The following is a 21,471-nucleotide window of genomic DNA, read 5'->3' on the forward strand; positions in this document are numbered from 1 at the left end:
TTTGCAAAAAGGGTGAAGTGTCCCTTTAAGAACCACTGGATTATGGTATGTACTTGTGGTGGTGCATAATATGTCCTTGTGCTTCGCAGGCAGAAGTTCACATCACATTTATCTTTCCCATTCTGTCCCTGCTTCATTAGTATAGTGGACAGGAAGTGGACGACGGGTGTACCTGAGGTGACAAGGGACATTTTTTTTTAAATCTTGTCATCGTCACGTCAGCTGAGCCGTTATCAGATCCTGCCTCGTCCGTCCTGCCACTGCAGGCTATGGCCTGATGACAGGAGTTCAAATCAATATAATGATTATTTGGTTGATGTCGGGCAAAAGGGCACATGTGTTTTTTTTCTTTTTTCCGTAAATGAACATCACACATCGTCACACAAAAGCCTCAAAATGAGCAGATCTACAAGCGCGAAAGCTTGTAGATCTGGTACTTTTGCTATTTTTTAAATTTTGAATTCTGAAAATTAACTGTTTTGTAGCCTATACATGGTATGAGTTTTCCATCCGACAGACTAGAGACGATTTAAAACTTTTGCCTCGATTACACATTTTTATTTGGATTTTGAAGTATAAACTAGAGCTTAACCCGTTTGGAAGTTAACTGTACTTGGACCACTTTTGTCCCGTCTAGTCTACACAAAATCTCACGACGCAATGTGTTATTGGCTAATGTTCCCCTCGTCAAAATGGGTGCTGTGGTTAGAGAGAGGAGTGCACAGATGCTCCATTCTAATGCAAACGATGATAGGCCTGTAAACAGGCATAATATGGAATGTGAGATTATTAACAAAAATAAAATCATCTTTAATGGCTGGAAACTTCAGACTCCATCAGTGAATGAAAACGAAAGCAACAACAACGACAGTGTGCTGCACTAAACATAGCTGAGATTAAATGGAAGAGAGGATGCACTGTTCTTAAGCACTTCATTTGCAAATGTAGTCCATTGTTCCCCAGCCTGTAAGCAGCAGTAATGCTGCTGTCATTCAAAGACTGCAAATGAAAAGAGGACTGCGTGATAAGATCAGGACTGAACGGCAGGAACAAGCCACACACGCGTGTGTGTGTGTGTGTGTGTGTGTGTGTGTGTGTGAGAGAGAGTACGCACGCACGCACACATCTCTAAAAGCCTCGGGGCTTATCTGAGAGCGGAGGAAGCTTTACGGAGCATTACGGACAGAAATGTGAGTCACAGAGAGCAATGTCTGCCCTGGCATGACGTTGTCCCATCTCAGCCTTCTCCAGTGGGTGTCTCAAGTGGCTCTCTTAGAGGCCACTGGTTCTCAAACTAATAGTTGTACCCCCCCCCCCCCCCTCAAACACGAAGTGATGCGCTATAAGCTTGTATAGATCTGCCCTTTGTGAATAGCAAACATATTAAATGGATAAAAGTTGTTCAAATGATTGTGATGCTGGATTAACTCATTTTGCTGGGGACCCCCTGGGACCCTCCCAAGGACCCCACTTAACCAATGCTCTAGCTAGGCTGACCTGATTAGTTAAGAGCTGCCAGTAAAAGTCTTAACCAATTGAACGCCAGCATCCATATTAATCTCAAAGAGGAGAATGTGCCAAAATGAGGAGAGAGTACCAATTCATCAGTGTTACAGTTCCAATTTTGTCCGCTCATTAATTTGTGGTGTCACTTCCAATGTTCACTTGTTTATCCTGTATACCAAACAGCTTGTGACCATGTAAGAACTACACTGGATCCACTGGAACACAGCCTTTGTTATTTTATAAAAATGTGTGCCCTGAAATCATGAATAAACAAAACTGTAAAAAAAAAAAGTTAGAATATGGATTATGGAGATGAGATTTCTGCCCGACAGCAACGATGCACACACTACACACAGTTTGGTTTGACATCAACTAAAACCAGAGGCTGCAACCGAGCTTAGAGCATGAGATTGGGGGGGGTGGAGGTTGGGGTTCGTACAGATAATACAACTCCCCTCACACTTGCAATGCAAAATACACCCCCCCCCCCCCCCCCCACCAGCTGAGAGATACCGGCGTCAATCAACACAGGGCACAATAAGGATCGAATGTGTGCTATCTGCGGGACATTTGACCTCGGGTCTATTTTTACTAGATGACTGGGGATGACAGCACGGGATATGTGTGTGTATGTGTATATATATACCCCCCCTAAGTCACAAAAAGGCCCCGGGACTATGCTGTCCCATGCTATGCCTTTGTGGTGTGTGTATTTACGCTATAAGCTTGTGTACTGTAGCATGCCTGAATGCACAAGGGGTGTCCCTTAATATGTGTTGTCCTCGTCATATGTCAAAATTGGAAGGGGGGGGGCAGCTGGTTTGGGGACAGCCAGGGGTCCAAATAGGTCTGTAACTCTGAGAGTGTACAAAATAGTTCCACAAAATACATTTTAGTCGACCGTAAATGGAGTCGACTAAAATCTTATGATATTCAGTCAACTAAAACTAAACTAACACTATAACATTCCAGGTGACTAAAATGTGACTAAAACTAAATTCCACCCATTCAAAAGACTATGACTAAAACTTGCCGTCAACATCAACACTGCCCATAAGGGTCTATTATTTGGACCCTGTGGTGGACCCCGTCCCCCAAACATTGAGCACCACTACTAGGTTAGATATAGATAGCCTTTGTTCCATTGGCTCACCCAGGGCTTTACTGTACACACGGAGGTGGGGCCTGTTTACAGTAAACAAATGACAGAAGGATCTTCAAGGACACACGCTGTGGAACAACAGAAATGGCAATCTAGATAAAAACATGGACAAAACAAATTAAACTCTGCTCATTGTTAATGGCATTTAATGTTTGCGTTAGTGACAAAACAAACATTAAACTCTGTCCATTTCAATGGATTTTTAATGTTTGTTTTAGGAAAAACAAACATTAAACCTGTATATACAAGGAGGTACTAGCGCCCCTCAAAAAAGAAAATATCCAAAAACCTATGGCGATAAGAGGTTTTTGTCCGCCAGCAACAATAACATACTAGCCTATGAGACGACAGGGATGTGTGTCAGGTTGAGTGTCTAATGATTCAATGAACATATGGTTGCAGACATGGAAACATGTGTCTGCACTGCGTGCCACTTATTGTCACAGGTGTGGATTGAGATGTACTCTCAGAGGCAATCAAAAAGTCGAAAAGGGTGGAGAAAATATGGCATAAAAGTACTGACTTCTTACCGACTGCTAGTGGCTGGTAAGTGCCATCCTCTGAAACCTCAAATGACACCGACACCTCAAATGACACTGTCACTTCATGTTGCAAAGATGCACCAGAGTCTGCACCAAACTCCATGTTTGACACTGAGGCTAAATTAACTCGTTCCCTCCCGTTACCATATGAGGGGCCAGTGCCTGTGGCCAGTGTCTGTGGCCAGTGTCTGTGGCCAGTGTCTGTGGCCAGTGTCTGTGGCTGGCCAGTGCCAGCAGAATACACGACACATCCAGAGAAGAGTTGTCATCATTGTATTATTTGCGAGACAATTAATCGTCGACTTAAAGACAGTGTGCCGTGATTTTTGTATTTTTTCCATTTTTGTATGTGTTTATGAGGTGACAGTACTTCATTAGACCCCTTGGTGTGGTTGTTATGTGCAATGATACAGTCTTCCCTTTGTATTTAGGATTTCTTCCTGGAGGCTTAAACCTTGACAGTCAAGCGTGCCAATCACCCCCCCCCCCCCCCCCCAACCCCTCCCCCTTTATTATACAACAACAGCTGTGGGTGCGGCTTCAGTTCACCCTGGGCTTCAGTTCAGGTGGATCACCACCCACCCTGGGCTTCAGTTCAGGTGGATCACCACCCACCCTGGGCAAGACCGCGACTGAAAACACTATCAGCGGAAGTGCGGGATTTTAGCGGAAGTATCGCTGAAGGACATGACGTTGATGCTTTACAAATCAGTTTACATTCTCCGCGAATGAAACAAGTGTTGTGATTGGTCGGGGAAAATATCGTATCCGGGGGAAATGCATCTGACGGATATTCCGGAGGATATACAACCGCCGATAGCTTCTCAGCCTTAGGTTGTGACCAGGCTTTTCTTTTCACAGATAAGTAAGCCTGGGACCGAGGCTAATCACCACCCATGATGACCACCCACCAGGCAAACCAGGCATACTGTACAGTGTACACGTTTTTGAAAAAAATCTTCCTCCTTATATAACAACAATACCTGATGTTTTAGTGTGGGGAAAAAATCATGGCAATTTGTAACGGTGACACTTACCTAGAAGCTGCACGCCGCGCGTCAGGCCGTAGACGTCGATGAGGGCCCAGAGGGGCTCGGAGGTGCGCACCCCGCTGAAGAACAGCATGGGGCTGGACTCGTTGACGCGGTAGAACACCCGGCCCTTCTTGTCCACCCAGAAGGCGATGACGTGGCCCTCGTTGGAGAACTCCTCGGGCAGGGCCTTGGCCCAGAAGCCGCTCTGGGACACCAGGTCGGGACAGGCGTACTTGGGCAGGTTGTCCGGGTTGATCCGGGAGGGGTCCTTGGAGGTGAAGCCGAGGCGCAGGGCCCCGCTCCAGCAGCATTGCTTCTTGGTGATCTGTGTGGGTGGGGACAAGGACAAGATAATGAAGATGTTTCATGCCTTTCTTGTGGATACTGTGTGGGTGGGACAAGGACAAGATAATGAAGATGTTTATGCCTTTCTTGTGGATACTGTGGCTGGTTTTTGAACTGCAAACACCTGCACTTATTGATTTTGATAGCAGTCGGATACTTGCTTTTTTGCTGCCAAGGCATTTGTATGGTGTCAAAATGTTATACTGCCACAGATACAGTATAGGTGGAGAGTCCCAAGGAGGCAAAAATCGAAAGAAAAGGCAAAAACTGAGGAAACCGTCTCCTGTTTGGGTAAATAGGCTATTGGATAGTGCAGTATGTGACAGTCATGTTTTACTCATCAAAGTTTGATGAGGACAGCTAAACATAACAAGACAAAGTTAGGTTTAAAAGTAGGTTGTGATCTCACCATTAAACATGCTGACGCAACACTTCTTATAAACCAGAAAGGCTGCATTAATTTACAGTAGCATAAACCCCAGGCTATGTGCTGTAGTGTATAGTGGTGGGATTTGTATGTAATTTATCATTTTTATTTAACCACATGAACCCTAGTGTACATTTACTGTACTTGTTTTGCTTTTCTTTTTACACATACCGGTACAACAAAGTATATACTGTATCATTGATGTCGGGTATATCTCGTATCTCCATACTTTATACTTTTTATGTCTTTATTGTATTTCTTCTTTTCATAAATGAATGCTCTACTTCCTCATACTACGGCATCACACAAAAGGAGCAAAAGTACTACTACTACTACTACTACAAGTACAGTAGATCTGCTATTTTTTTATTGCTGAAAAGTAACAGTTTTGGACATTGAGGTTTCCATCCGACATCAAAAATATAATACTATATCGTTGTGGTCGGGCAGAAACCTCTTATCTCCATATTCTAGATTATGTGTTTATAACAATCAGAAACATAACATTATGTCTGAGTTATATTAAATAAAAATAAAGAAATAAAGCCCCTGTACCTGCGACAGTAAATCTTTACACTGGTAACGAACTGTATTGTAGAGCAAAAAGAAAACACCAAAATATTTATTTTGAAATTAAATTGCAATATATCCATCTATGTCGAAATAAAATTAGACAATTGTTCAATCAATCTCTTTTCAAAATGCAAATGAATTTGTATGACACAAAAGCTCGGCAGATTGAAAGAGGATAATTCAAGCTTGACCTACAGCTGCAATGTTGGTGAGTTTAACGTTGTTTAATACAAGCAGATCGCAAACGCAAATTGGATGAGTGGGGAGTCAATGGAGGGTATTGCAACTCTAGATTCATCCCATTATAACAAAAATCTAGAGTTGCAAATTGCGGCTAAGGAAATACATTATTTCACACATGTATGTGGCAGTGTCACACATTTTTTGGTATATTTGATCATACTACAGCGTCATGTGAAAGCATCAAAAGTAGCAGATCTTATTACTGTATTTATCTGACCCCATGTTCTCTCTATTCTTAAAGATTTTGGTATCTTTTCTGGATACAAGTTGAACTATCAAAAAAGTTAATTCTACCCAATTAATGACCAGGTTACCAGTAAGACGCGCAAACGCGGGAAGCGAACGCAGCTCGTACATTTTTGGGTTTTGGACGTATAGCTGCTTTGGGGACTCCTTTAATGGTGCCCCTTTTGTGCCCATATATGGAGCTGAGTGGACCTGGCCCCTTTTGTGCCCATATATGGAGCTGAGTGATTGCTGATGCAACACACTCCATATTTGGATAGCGGGACAGACACACAGACGGACAGACACACAGACAGACAGACAGACATGATCTGCTAGGTCTCATAGTAAGTGCTCACTGCGTTCACAACCAGTTTATTCTCATCCCTTTTCTCAGCTTGGTGGAACAAGTAAAATTAGATCTCCAAAGGTGGGATAGCTTGCCTTTATCTTTGACAAGTAAAATCCCAAAGTCCTTAGCTCTTTCAATGTATTCCATTATTATTCTTTAGATCAGATGATTTCAGAATTTATTTGGAGAGGTAAACGGCCCAGAATAAAAAAAATCTGTTCTACAAAGGAGCTCTACCCAATTTTACTTATTATTATTGGTCAGCCAATGTTCAGAAAATGGCCTACTGGTTCCACTCCCCTCTAACTGACTGGTGTGTACTGGAATTTAAATCATGCCACTCAATGTCTCTCCCAGTAGTAGGCCTACTCTAATCTAAATGACCCCTATCACCATCTAAATGGACCCAAAACCCAGTAGTGATTCCCACCATTAAGATTTGGTCACAGTTACGCTCCCACTTTAAATTTAAAGATGGCTCTATAAATTGTCCCATACTTGGCAATCACCTATTCCCTCCCTCTATGTCAGACTTGGCTTTCAAACAGTGGAAAGATAAAAGGTCTTGTCAAATTCTCAGATCTCTATGAGAGGAATATATTCAGTAGTTTTGAGAAAATTCGTACAAAATATGAATGATCTACCCCACAATAATCTTTTCCAATACTAAAAACCAGCGAATAAACCATGGGACCACCTTTTAATACTGCATCCTGGGCAAAGGGGCCATATTTCAGTGACTAATCGGTCTCTTATGAGAGTAAACATCCTCCCTATGGACAAGAATAGGAATAGGTGGGATATCATTGCGATTCAACGCAATATTTTCTAACATAACTTGTGACTACAGTATCTCTTGAACTCGAATAACTCATAATTGTAATTATTTTATTTTATTGTTATTATTTATATTGTTTTTGTCATCTGTGTTTAAATAGGTTTTTGTGTCCTATTGTTTACACTTGGTCAAATATGCATGGTTGTTTGATTGGACTGGACTTTGTTGTTAAATGGAGAAAAAAAAGGTATGTTCAAACTAAACTCAAATTGTTGAAACCTGCTACCCGTAAACATATATATATATATATTTTTTTAAGTAGCAGATCTGCAATCTTGTAATCTGCTACTTTTGCTACTTTTGAGTTTGAATCCTGCATTTTTGTCAGGTTGCCACTGACAGAGACATTACATAACTTTGCTGGGTCAGCTCCCTGGACCAGCTGGAGAAATCTGAGCAAGGAACATACCGCTTTGATGCATCAATTCCCAGACCCAAATGAAACAGGCATCTCCCCCAGGTTTGAATTTGAGTTATGGATTATGGAAGGGAAACGGAACATTACTGAAAAGGAACATGCACACTGAGCAAGCTGTCCTTGGACGAGGGAAAAAGTCAGAAAAGGATGTTATTTCTTCAGTTAAATTACACTCAAATATATAACGTTGATATACCTTCCAATTCGGGGAAAGCATCCGTGTTCATTTTTAGATGCTGATAAATAAATAAATATTTGAGAAGGTGTTTCTTTTTTTAATCGGCCTCAAGTCTAAATAAAGCCCACCACACACCGGCTGCGACCGTCTGCGGCGCGGCGCGTTGCCGCGCGGCGCCGCCTGGAAAATAGAACTGTGTTCTATCGGCGTGCCGGGCGGCGCGGCTCCGTGCGGCGGACGGAGCCGGTGTGTGTCGGGCTTAAGAGAATGTGTAAACAAAGGAACAAACACAAACAAACACAAAACACAATTTACACAACACTGACAATCTAACATGTTTATGAAATCTATGAGAACATTTACTTTCAACACAATTTGACACAACATGCACTGCTTTGAGTGCTTCCATCTCTCTCTCTCTCTCAGGGACCTTGGCTTCACAAACCCTGAAGAACGCCCTGCTGTATATACTCTAGCCCAGACAGTGGGTCGGGACCCATTTGTGGGTTGCGTTATGAGTTCTTGTGTACTACATTATTATTATTATTATTATTATTTCAACACATTTTCAAAAAACATTCCCCAAAAAAAGCAAAACCTTTCACAAAATCCAAAGATTCTTTTCAGTAATGTCATGACGAAATGAAAGACAAATCGAAGAAATTCCATAAATTAGAACAAACATTTAAGAAGTAGTGAAAATAGCAGATCTACAAGCTCACAACGTTGCGACACGTTCCGACTCTGAGCTTGTAGTTCTGCTATTTTCACTAGTTTGGTTTGGGTCCCCATGGACGAAAATCTAATTTCCGTTTTGGGTCTGGGGCTGAAACGTTTGGGAACCACTGCTGTATATAGCCTACCTTGAGGCGGACCTGCTCGTAGAGTGCGACGGGCCGGTGTGTGAAGGTGATGGCGTTGCAGAAGCTGGCCTGTCTCTTGACCAGCCTCTGGGCCGGGTCCATGGCGATCTGACAGCCCTTGGTGTTGGGGTGGAAGAGCAGCGGGCTGAGGGCCAGCGGACCCCCCAGCCCGCCGCACTGGATGGGCAGGCAGCGCTTGTTGGGCTTGTGGTGACACCGGTGCGCCGCGGCCGGGAACGGGCCGCCCAGCGAGTCTGAGGGAGGGACGGAGAGTAAAGATAATATAAGTATCCGTATCGCGGAGATTGTCAATTATCGTGAAATTGTCCTACGTCATATACGGCTGTTGTTGAGCTGCAGATTCATCACCACTTAAACCCTATATACTTGAAAACGGACCTGTAAAGATCACATTTGGTACGTTCATAATTCACTCTGCAGTACGCAAAATAGCAGACCTACTGTACAAGCTCACAACCCATTGCATTGCAACGAGAGAGAGAGACACAGACAGACAGACAGACAGACAGACACAGGGAGCGAGGGAGGGATGGGGACAGACAGACAGACAGACAGACGAGGAGGAGGTGAGTTTCAGTTCAAGTGGGAGTGTCATGAAGCCATACTGCTATAGCCTCCAGTCATTGTGAATTGATGACTGACTGTCTGTGGTTTCAACACTTACACATTAGGGTGTTGCGTAACAGCAGAGAGAAAGCGCTGCGTCGTCTAATGTCTAATCTAAAGACTTCCATGTTCTCAAAATAACAATTACATCTGTGGTTGTGGGTGCTAACGGCAAAAAAAAATAATTCACCCCATATTATCGCTCTGTTCTTGACTGCATGTTCAAAATGACTAAAATAAATAAAAATAAAAACAGCTGGCTTCATTATTTTATGAACCATTTGTGAGTAGCAAGTTCAGACATCCATTTCAGTGGATGTGCTTTATGCAACTAGTGGAAACTACAAATATCATAGTAACAATAGCATTGCCCATTTTTGTCTGAATTTTAATGAAATCAACGTTCTTCCCTTAAACGACTACCAACTAGACAAGCATTAATTCATACAAAGTACATTATCATTATCAAATATTTGTAGTGTATTCAGTCACTGCTTGGAAATAGAGTTGCTCAGTTACAGTGCATGCATAGTAAACAGCATAATAATATGCAGTTTACTATAATAACATACCGGTATGACACTAGTACTATCGAATACATCATCCCAAAGACGTTGCAAACAAACAAACTCGTTTGAGTGTTATTATTGATCACAAGGCTTGGTGCAGGGAGTCCTGGGGTGCAGTAGTTCTGACTGCTAATGAGATGCATGGAGGAGAAATGCGTTTGACTGGGAAGCTGGGAGCAGGTGGCTGAGGAAATCTGCCCCAAGACACACACACACACACAGTCACACACACACACACACAGTCACAGTCACAGAATCACACAGCTCCATCAGTCACACTCCACATTTACGCTCTGTCGTATGACGGGCCGGCGCAGAGAAAATTGTCGATCTGCAAGCCCACAACGCACCATGGATGTGGCAGATCGACAGCTTTGAGTTTGCAAATCAGCGATTTTCGGCATGAATCAGGCTATCACTGACAACAACACAGCACACAGTCGTATTGGAAACAGGCTCCAAATAGAACACTTCATCATTCAAGTGAACAAGCTCATTTGGCTCATTTCTTTTTACAGCATGCACTGTTCTAAGGCTAAGGGCCTCAGAGGGGTGTTTTGTAACATTTCTAGGCAAGAGAATTTATGCTGAATTTATAGCAAAATCTAGGGCTCTTTGGGTGCACCTGGGTGGAGTGCACTGCAGATGCTGTTATCAGTGTTATACCAATCCCATACCACTATACAGTAACTTATCACATTATATTCCGATCTCCAGAAGGCGATAATAATCAATTTGGGTTGAGAGTGAAACCTAAGCAGACAATAGATAACTAACTAGTATTATACTTATTATGTTAGCAGACAAAAGCACAGCAGTTGGGTCACATCCTGAGGAGCCCTGATAAAACACCAAATCAATCTCACAACCAAACAGCCTTCTCTCCATATCTCTCCGCGTCTACTGTCTTTGTTTGTCTTGTAATGAGCTTTTTCCACTGAGTGGTTCTATTTGTGTATTCATTTATTTTATCTCACACGACACCGGCATCCGTCGTCCAGTCTGGCTCTCCATAATAATAATAATAATAAGGGCATGGCCGCTTGCCTTTTGTCTCAGAACGAACGAGCCACAGGAGAGCAGTGGAGTGAATGTGGGCTCGGCTCACGCGGGCCCAGCAAGCCAGATTGAGTCTGAATGCATTACGGGGCGCTGCAGAGAGAGAGGCGCAGCTGCCGAGGAGAGCGAGCGGAGGTTAAGTGTGAATTCATGTTCCTTAGCAACCCCCTCGCATCAAAAGGGCTTGATCAGCGAGCCTCGTTCAGACCCCGGCTATCATCTAGGGGATGCACAACAGATGCCATGTTGTTTTGCCAGGGAGGGCACGCACAGCAACCCAAAGCAACCACACAATATATCTCCATTTTCACATTCAGAGCTTACTGGCACTGTTCTTATCGAAAGAGCTCATTCTGACCAGGGAGAATACAAAATAATGGAAATTCAGAGTTTGCCATTGTACAATCCTGGCATGATTGTTTTAAGTTTATTTAGTTATGAAGTTATATTAAGTTTGTTTGTTGATTTTGAGAAATTTTATTTAACCAGTTACTTTCAGGGGATGAAGCGACACATTCATAATATCATTGATGCCGGGCAGAAAACTCTTATCTCCATATTCTAACTAGCATCACAAGTACAATTGTGAAAAGTAACGGGTTTCCACCCGACAGCGATGATCTAGTGTCGCATAGCCAGCCTTCATCTGCCTTTGCAATCCATATTGCCCCAGGCAGATTAATCAAATCAAATCTGTCATTATTATTATTTATTTAATTTTTTTCTGTATATATTGTTAAAACATTTCGTGATAAGATTTTGTTTGTATTTGTGCTGCCGTGGGGATGTGTGTGGGGGGGGGGGGATGTATGTCAATTGTTTTGAAATTACTTCTTTGTACTGTAAAGAAAATCAATAAACATTATGTTTAAAAAAAAAAGAAAATCAAAGAAAATCAACTCAACCGTTATTTATATTAACACAACCAGAGTTGACCAAAGTGCTTCACAACAAAAGATTACAATTAAAGCAAATTACATCACGCAGCGCAAAGAAAACATAGCATAAAGAACCAACGTGAGACATGGATAGTAAGAATGCATATTAAATAAGTTAAAATCAGAGTGAAAGCCAGGGGGAAAAAGGTGCGTTTTAAGTAGGGAGTTAAAAATGGCAATGGTTTGAGCAGCTCTAATATGGGGAGGGGGGAGGTGTTCCATAGCTCAGGAACTGGTAGGTCTGCTATTTTTGAAAAATCGTGAAAATGTGCCTCAAATCTTTGAATATATATTCTTTCGGAGTTTCAGTTTTTTAACTCAGATCTTTGCTTCTGGGGAGGTCCCTGGAACAACATATTTTCAGATGGGGGTCGGCAGCATATTACAAATCATTTTTGGGGTCCTTGACATGAAATATTGAGAACCACCGCTATAGAAACATGAGAAAAACAATCGGACACTGAGAAGGACGAGACTTAATATCCACACAGTGATACAAGTATTGCTATACGAGGCTAGCGGTGATCATCACCTGTAACGTTGCCTGTGGTTTGTGCTGATGTCATGACTTGAGGCTTAAGTTGCTATACTCTCTCTCTCTCTCTCTCTCTGTTGTTCTGCATCAGGATTCTAGAGGGTGAATACGTCTGTATGAATTAATATTTGTTGTCTTTATTGTGATGTCACTCTTCTACCTTCTATGCCCCGTGTCTGTAACTTTTACTGCTGTGCCGTCTCTGGTGTCTGAATTCCCCCCCACGGGATTAATAAAGGTATCCATACAGTATCTATCTACATCTAAGTATCTGCTAGTTACACTATTATTGATATCATTTTGAATATAATTATCTGGAAAATCTTTGAATCCTTTTGGAAAATGTCCAAATGTTAACTATTTTGAATCCTTCATCATTTAAAAAAGTAAATACTGCAGTCTACTCTACATGAACACAATCAATCACTGAGCAACTTTAACTTGCAGTTAGTACCGTCTTGAATGGGAGAATCTATGCTTTAACTCTGGGGTTGAGTACTGGTTGGTATTAACAACCGGTACACATATTGAAGGAATAGTGAATAGTACTGCATATTATATCGTTGCTGTCAAACAGACACTTTTGGACATGTGAGGGTTTTCCACCCGACCCCAGAGACGATGTTCCCTCCATATTAACGGCATCTAATCCTGCTCACATTTGTCATGTCCTAATGAAGTGAAATGAGCCATGATGTGAATTCATACCTTAGCCCATTTTGGGCGGGAACCCCTTTTGGTATTTTAAACATCATGTTATAATTTAGCTATTAAAAAAATAGCAGACCTACAAGCTCGTAGCGCGCCACCGAGTGGCGCGCTACGAGCTTGTAGGTCTGCTATTTTTGGAAAAAAAATCGTGATAATATTTATTTCAGAAAACTGGAGGATTTTTTTAAAATTTCGAGGTCAGGGCTAAATGGCTTAGTGACTCGCTCCATCTTGTAAAGTACCATCTGCACGGGGCAAATAGACTAGAACAATGTGGAGCAATGATGATGACTCTGGCTGTGTGCGACCATGTGTAAATCAGCCCGTCCTCTTTCCATCTCGTCTGCTGACATATACTGTACGACTGGACACATTTGAGCCGGGTACTTTATGTTAAGAAATGAAGTGGAAAAGAAACCCAGACCGCCGAGAGCTAAAATTGCTATAACTTTTCTGCTAATGTTCTGCTCAGCCATGTGTATGCAAAAACAGCATTTTATCGATTATTTTCAACTCATGTACAGTATATAATCTAACTAATGCAGTAGTTTGAAATGGGCTTAAGTAGTCAATTCATATCATAATGTATTTTTCCCACCCTTCCTCGAAATGTAGTGGAGTCAAGTCATACATCTGTCGGGTGGAAACTGTCCAAAACTGTTACAGTTACATGCGGTCACGTTTGTAGATCTGTATTTGGATACTTTTGTGTGACGCTGTAATTTACGAAAAGATGCAAAACATGCAAAAATATGGATAGGGGGTTTCCCCCCCCGACAGCGCCGAAATACTCAAGTAAAGTACGGACACTCAAACAATGTACTCGGGGGTGGTACGGTACTCAAGTAAATGTACTGTACACTGGTACAGTCCACTGACCGTGAGCATGTGTGATGCCGGGGCGAAAACACACAGTGAACAGACTGTCCTCCTCTGACATGAAGTGCAGACGTCTTTATGAACGAACGTAATGACAGCGTACCGTCATGACAGTCAACTCCAATCCCTTCCCAAAACACATTGGCATGTATGTGACTAAGACCTCTCATGGCCCAATGGATGCCTTTGTTAAGCCGTAAACTAATCTCTGGCCGTCGTCATCTGGCTAAGGAGAATGGTGAACCAAAGGTTACATGACCATGTTGTACCCGGCCGCATCTGTGTGTGTGTGTGTGTGTGTGTGTGTGTGTGTAGTATACATACATGTGAGGACCAAATGTCTAGTAGAACATGAGAAATAGGACATTGTGGGGCCAGTTTACCATGGTCCTCACAGGAGAAACGGTTGCTTTATGGTTGAAAAAAAAAAACATTCAGGTTGTGGTTAGGTTCAGGATTCGACATTAGAGGTTAGTTTTAGGGGTTGGAGTTAGAGTAAAATATGATTTATATACAATAGTGCATGCCAGTGTGTTGTGCACCGAAAATACCCGATCTACAGGCTCACAACGCATTTGCAGCGCAACATGTTGCCTTTACAGTTAAAATTGCCCCCAAAGATTAAGAATGGCATTCATAAAATTGTCATCCTAAAACGCTGATGTCCTCACAAGTATAGTAATACAATTTACAAACCTGTGTGTCTGTGTCTGTGCACGTGCGTGCACGAACACGTTGTGCTTTTTTATTGCGTGTTTAAACTAACTGTAAATCCTATCTGCTGTGACCCGTGTCAGCCAAAATGGTTTACAGTGCAAACAGAGATCCGACTGTTTGTGAACGTTTAAATATTTGTCCAGGATGTCCCGGGAACCAGATGGAAAACCCAACAACCATAAAGGTTATTCTCTCTAAATAAATGATCTCCCTAACTCAAGGATACTGTACTAGTACTTTACTGTAATGTTTAAAGCTATCCTCGATGTGTATAAAATAAATCAATAAGTTCATGACATCTTCAAACTAAAGTGTGTGTGTGTGTGTGTGTGTGTGTGTGTGTGTGTGTGTGTGTGTGTGTGTGTGTGTGTGTGTGTGTAACATGTGGGTGGTTAATTGGAAAACCATAACACATCTGGTTAGAAACCATAGCACATTTGGTTAGAAACCATAGCACATCAGTTTGTAGCACATGATGTGTTGTTAGAGTGTACTGCCTCCAGACAGTTCAAATCATTTCAGGTCATTCAGTTGTCAAATAAATGGCATTGCCTTAACTCTTAAGTCTTAAGTAGGCTTAAATAGTGAAGTAATGATCTCAGATCTCACTCCATATGTGGGCAGGACTGAACTGATGTCATCCACATGACCCTCAGAGATCCACAGGGTAGACGCGGAACAGTAGGCTGGGAAATATGACTTCAAATCATTATCACGATTATTTAAAACTTTTGCCACAATTACAGTAAGGTGTTTTTTTTCTTCTTTACAGTGAAAATAGCAGGTAGCACGAGCAATTCGCTATTTTTTGTACCACCACCATTCCATATACACAAATACAGGGTTAAGTCAAGTGGTTAATCAGACTTTATGGATTATGGATTTATCTTTATGAAAATCTGTTGGAAAGGCAATATTGTCATCCAAACAGGACAGGGCTATAGGCCTACCAAAGTGTGCCTGGGATGTGTCTGTGTAGCTGCATGACTGAGAGGAGTGTGAGTGAGAGTGGAGGTTGATTCCAATCAAGATACAGGTTTGGAGGATTTAGCAGCTGTTGGGAATTTACCTAATCAGGCCTAGGCTGGGGTTGCTATGGTGATCAATTGGCTCAACACTGGTCCAGGGACCACCAGTGGTCCTCATTAAAAAGATGGAGTTAGTAGCCAAATGGACCCTTATTAACTCTCAAGAGTTAAAAGTATTGTTAATCATCTACATCAGGGGTTCCCAAACTTTTTTGACTTAGGTACCCCTTGGGGGGGGGGGGAAGATTTTGTTTTTTATTTGTAGGGTTCATAAAATAAATAAAAAAAATAAAGATTAATCGTTGATATTGAATTATACAAATCGATTTTCATTTAGATTTCATGATTAACATGCAGGGATTGTCACACGCACATAGAGGCAGGAGGTCAGTGAAAGCTACACTATGCAGCGACCTGGCCTGCAGTCACCTGGGTGCTATTAAGGATGCTGATCTTAATGTTCAAAATCATAGCACTAATATTACTATGACAGCTTTTTACCATAAAAGAAGCCACATTTAGAAGCTTCTTAATGCCTTTGAGAAAACGGGTCCACGCATAAATCTTCAACAGGATTATAGGCTCTTCACTGGACTTCCTAAAAAAAAAATATGAAAAGGGCTGTTCGAAGGCCTCGGGTCATTTAGACATCATTATGTTCTCTGGAACGAGAATAGCTCAACACATTATTCTAGTTACATTTATTTCCAAGTACTACAAGGCTCTTAACCACAAGAATCCTAGTGTTCCTATTCTGGGAAGACGGACATTCTATCTAACAAGCCGATCTATAAGCTCACACAGATCTGCTATTTCTGGCTGAGATATTCGGTGTGTAGACTAGAGTGTAAACAGAAGGGGGGCCTAGTATAGAGCCCTGGGGGACTCCGGTCAGCTAAGTATATAGGGTTTAAGAGGTTTATCTCCTGAATGCATCTCTGACCGTAAGCCTATCAGACCTGTCAGATCATCAATGGAGACACTGGTCTCCCAACTACAATCTACACCTGGTGAAGGTGCATATGATCCTATATATATACTTTGGAATAAACTTTCATTAACCTCAAGTCTCCTCTTCTGGGGATTAATCTGCACTTTGTGCTATACGTATCTAGACAATTTGTATTACCGGTATTATTTGTTTTACTTTGAATGTGAATCATGTTGGCTTGACTTGAACTTGACGACACAGACACACACATCCCAAGAGTTTGTAGCATTTGTGGCGGAGCCTTTGCTAACTGACCTCACATCTTGTAAACGGGCAGAAACCTCTTATCTCCCTATTCTAACTTTGTGTTTTTTCGTGAAATAAGGCCCTAGTACTTGATCATAATACAGCAGCGTTCGAGCTTGTAGATCTGCTACTTTTGAAATGTGAATCCTGAAAAGTAACAGTTTTTGGACATATGAGGTTCCCACCCAACAGAGATGATATTGTATGCAGAGTACTACCATACGGCACCTCGTGCATTTAAGGTATCTGTTTAGATTATTCACTTTAAATGGATCACATGGGAACATGGTTTACACTGCAGCCAATGGGCCTGGAGGATGGTTGGTATTAATGATGTTTACGTAGCGCTGTTTAGATGAAGTATTCAATCCCACTGACTCATAACAGCCATGCCATTACCGTCTGACATGCATGGCAGCGACGTTGACATGAATCGTGGAATAATAACCGAAGGAGTGTCACTTACATTCGCATCATCACTCATGCTCCACCGACACGGACACTGCACCACCATTCATGTATTCATGGCCACTAGCTGTGTGCTAAAGCTTCGCAAGTAAAAAAGTAATATAGCCTTGCCGAGCCATGAGGCCCATAGGGCACTAGGGCAGGAGCCTATCTTCTGTTTCTGTAGCCATGAGGCCCATAGGGCAGGAGCCTATCTTCTGTTTCTGTAGCCATGAGGCCCATAGGGCATGCAGGAGCCTATCTTCTGTTTCTGTAGCCATGAGGCCCATAGGGCACTAGGGCAGGAGCCTATCTTCTGTTTCTGTAGCCATGAGGCCCATAGGGCAGGAGCCTATCTTCTGTTTTCTGTAGCCATGAGGCCCATAGGGCAGGAGCCTATCTTCTGTTTCTGTAGCCATGAGGCCCATAGGGCAGGAGCCTATCTTCTGTTTCTGTAGCCATGAGGCCCATAGGGCAGGAGCCTATCTTCTGTTTCTGTAGCCATGAGGCCCATAGGGCAGGAGCCTATCTTCTGTTTCTGTAGCCATGAGGCCCATAGGGCAGGAGCCTATCTTCTGTTTCTGTAGCCATGAGGCAGCTTGATGTACAAGACAGTACACCCCCTGGACATGACGCTGTCGCAGGGACTTACCCCCAATCCAACCCTTGATGCAAATTAGAGCCTAAAATGGCTCTTAGAGTCCATTTGGTTCCATTTGGTATGCTCTCAGAGTTACAGACGTGCATGGCTCCATTTGGTTTCATTAACTTAGCTGGGCTGGGGACACCCTGGTAACACCAATAGGGGGATACCCTGGTAACACCTATAGGGGGTCCCCGGAACCCACTTTGAGAAACACCATCCTAGACCACTGATTAACAATCCCTTGACCGATATGTTGCACAAATCTTGAAAGAATTTTGAACATCTTAAAAGGGAAATGAATTAAGTAATTGAGAAAATCACGTATTAGGAGGGCAACATGAGTCACCAGAACCAAGTCACGCCTATGGTGTGTGACGCTAATAAATAGTACTGCATCTTGTCCATGCCTAATCTCCAAGATTCCTTGCTTGTGCATTTATGCGTGACCAACAGATGCTGCACAGATAAAACGCATTGTGAAATCCAACACGCTCTGCAGGGCTTATTAAAGATAATGGAGATTACTACAGTACAGCACCCTGGGCAGCGCCGCAGCTATATCACTGTGTCTGCTGTTCTACCTGGAGATGTAAGACAGAGGGGCTCTGGTTGTGTTTGCGTTTGCGGTAACCAAGGGGCTTTAATGCGCTGCTAGGCAACCGTCGTGACAAATCCATTGATTTGGCTCCGATATAGATTGGCCTGGGTGCCCGTGGCAATGCGACACAAGCGGTTTCCGTAGGAACGCAGATCAGTAACAGCGTAATAAGGTGAGGCTGGGTCACTGTGCACTCTACTGTAGATTACTCATATTAGTCTGAGCTTTACCACCGACTGGGGGGTAAACATCGTCATCGTTCACTTCACAATGCTAAGAGGGCACAAGCTTACTGTAACCAAGTGCATTTGTACACTCTCAGTCTCAGTAGGGCCGGGCGGTGTGACTTCGAGTCAATATCACGATTATTTATACCTTGATTGTGATTAATGAACGATTAATTATTATACATTTTGCCCACACTGCCCTCATAGTACTCTGCACTGTATTTTTGCATCTTTATTTAATTGACATACTATTATTCTATTAACCTACATGAGCGAGATTAAATTGGTTAGAGGCTATAGATAAGTTTCGATATATTTGTGGTTAATTTCTCAGTCCTACCAAGACCAAATAGTTAGTAAGATTTTTTTAAACAATTTTCTTTTTTCATTATTATTATTTTTTTTACATTTTGTAAATGATGACAGTGTACATTTTGTTCGCTGTCAGCAGCATACACATTTTGTACCCTCTCAGCGTTAAAGCCCTACTCCACCGCTCATATCCTACAGCAGAGACTGGCTCCGCTCGCCATCAATAATTCAGCCTTCACTGTCACGCCACTAATGAGCCCGCAGTGAAAGGTGAGCCGCGCGGTTCTGATGAAAGAGCGTCTGGACGCCGTGCTCCGCCACGGCCCTCTAATCCCCTCCCCTAGCCGCGTTAGTGCGTTCTCTACCACCAACCAACAGCATTACGCAACACAAATCAATAAGTAATATTAATAGCATGATGTGGCTATACACTGCTGTGCTATCCCTATTGTGGTAGGGATGGTGTAATCTAATGATGCCTCCTTCTTGGCGGTGAATTAGAGCAAGATGGATGGCGGAAAGGAATAATGAACTGTGGCGAATGCATTGAGTATTATAAAAGGTATCTGGAAATGTGCACGTCGGGTGCTGGGCTGAAGGTGAGCTGCTGATGAGGTAGGGTCATCATGGCGCACACACACACACACATGTGCGTGCGTCCGTGCGTGCATGCATGCATGTGCTTCTATTACTATACGTGAGGGCCAATGTCCCCACAAGAGGACACGTGAGGACTCGTTTTCCCGGTCCTTACAAGAGAAACGGTTAATTATTTTTATGGTTAAAACAGACTTTTACATTTAGGCTTATACTTAGGGGTTGGAATGATGGGATGGATTTGTCTGCTATTTTCGAGTTTGACGTTAGTGTTAAAAACCTTCTTTGCGACCGTAGGTCGCAGTTTACAATGAAAACCTGCAAAACCTGTCAGTCAGTCCGTGTCCATCACGCCTCGTGCCACGCTCCATACATACATACCCTGTACACTCAAGACACTGCCCCCGCTGGCACCCTTAGATCTCTATACAGTATATGGAGCTGACTGCTGACCTGCTCTGACATTATGTTCATCTGACCTCATAAAACCTTGTAAGCTCAAGACACTGCCCCCGCTGCCACCCTTAGATCTCCATACATGAGCTGACCTGCTCTGACATTCCATATGTTGGTCTGACCGCCCATGCCAAAGCGCCAGCGCTCGCCCAAAACATCTGTTGTCTTTAACTCGCCAAGAATGCCCAAGAACATGCTAACTCAATAGCACCTGACCCTAACACACATGTTTCTGTCACCCCATAGCAACTGTCTGGTCCTCATAAAAAGCTCTTTACTTCTGTAAATCTCGCACGCACACATGCACGCACGCACGCACACACACACTTCCTCTTGCTACTTCCTCAACCGTATCATTTGACAGGAACAGATGAGTTTACAAGCGGGCACAGAACCAAAACAACAACAACAGTTTGTACCAGTGAGATAAAAATCGAAACCTTGTAGTTCAACAAGCAGCAATAGATGACGATAGCCATAGCAACCCATATAGTTTTTTTTACAGGATTCTATTCATCATTTTCTATTTTTTTATTTTTTTATACAATGAACAGCCCCTGGGTTTGTCCCATGACTTTAGTGAGATTCGGTGATGTAATGCCTTGAAGTTGGCTTGTAGAGATGAATGAATGGTTTTTACTGTAGATCTATCTCTCAGACTCAGCCATCCCTTTTGCCTAAAGCAGTGGTTCTCAACCTGTGCTGGATCAGGGCTCACTTGAAAATCACTAAAGTGTTTTGCGACCCGCACCCATCTGTCCACTAAGCTCGGCAGCTAAAGGAATTCACCCCTATCAATTACGTCTTGAATACATGGATTGTTTTTTTGTTTCGTTTTTTTTGTCTCATACCTTTGCCAGTTGGGGCCAGTTGCAAAAAGCTCCCGGCCTACCAGTAGGCCCCCGGCCCACATGTTGAGAAACATTTTCCTAAAAGGATACAGAGTGCTGTTCATCCCCTGCTGAGACACACAGTCATTGGAATGAAACGCTGCGGCCGGAGCCACTGGGACACAGTCTGTCCAGAGACACCCGCAGAAACCTCCCACACTCAGCAGCACAGACTCTGTTATGCAATCAAAGTCAGCCAACGCTGTTTGAATGTGTCCCACACATCTGACTACATTCTACATGTGCCTTCAATCCCGAGCAGGCGTTGACGTCGCCAAGGGTTGCCCGCCCT

General features: G+C 42.8%; 1 protein-coding gene across 1 annotated transcript in view; it reads right to left on the reverse strand.

Annotated features, from left to right (window-relative positions):
- neurl1aa (neuralized E3 ubiquitin protein ligase 1Aa) overlaps positions 1-21,471 on the reverse strand; it is a 75,928-nt gene that overhangs the window by 48,435 nt on the left and 6,022 nt on the right. The window contains exons 2-3 of the mRNA XM_080759614.1: positions 8,707-8,960; positions 4,248-4,569 (exon numbers count right to left, since the gene is read on the reverse strand). Coding sequence (XP_080615740.1) covers positions 4,248-4,569; positions 8,707-8,960 — 576 coding nt within the window. The remainder of the gene's footprint in view (positions 1-4,247; positions 4,570-8,706; positions 8,961-21,471) is intronic.

Source organism: Protomyctophum bolini (assembly GCF_963924005.1).
Source record: "Protomyctophum bolini genome assembly, chromosome: 3".
Classification (NCBI taxonomy): domain Eukaryota; kingdom Metazoa; phylum Chordata; class Actinopteri; order Myctophiformes; family Myctophidae; genus Protomyctophum; species Protomyctophum bolini.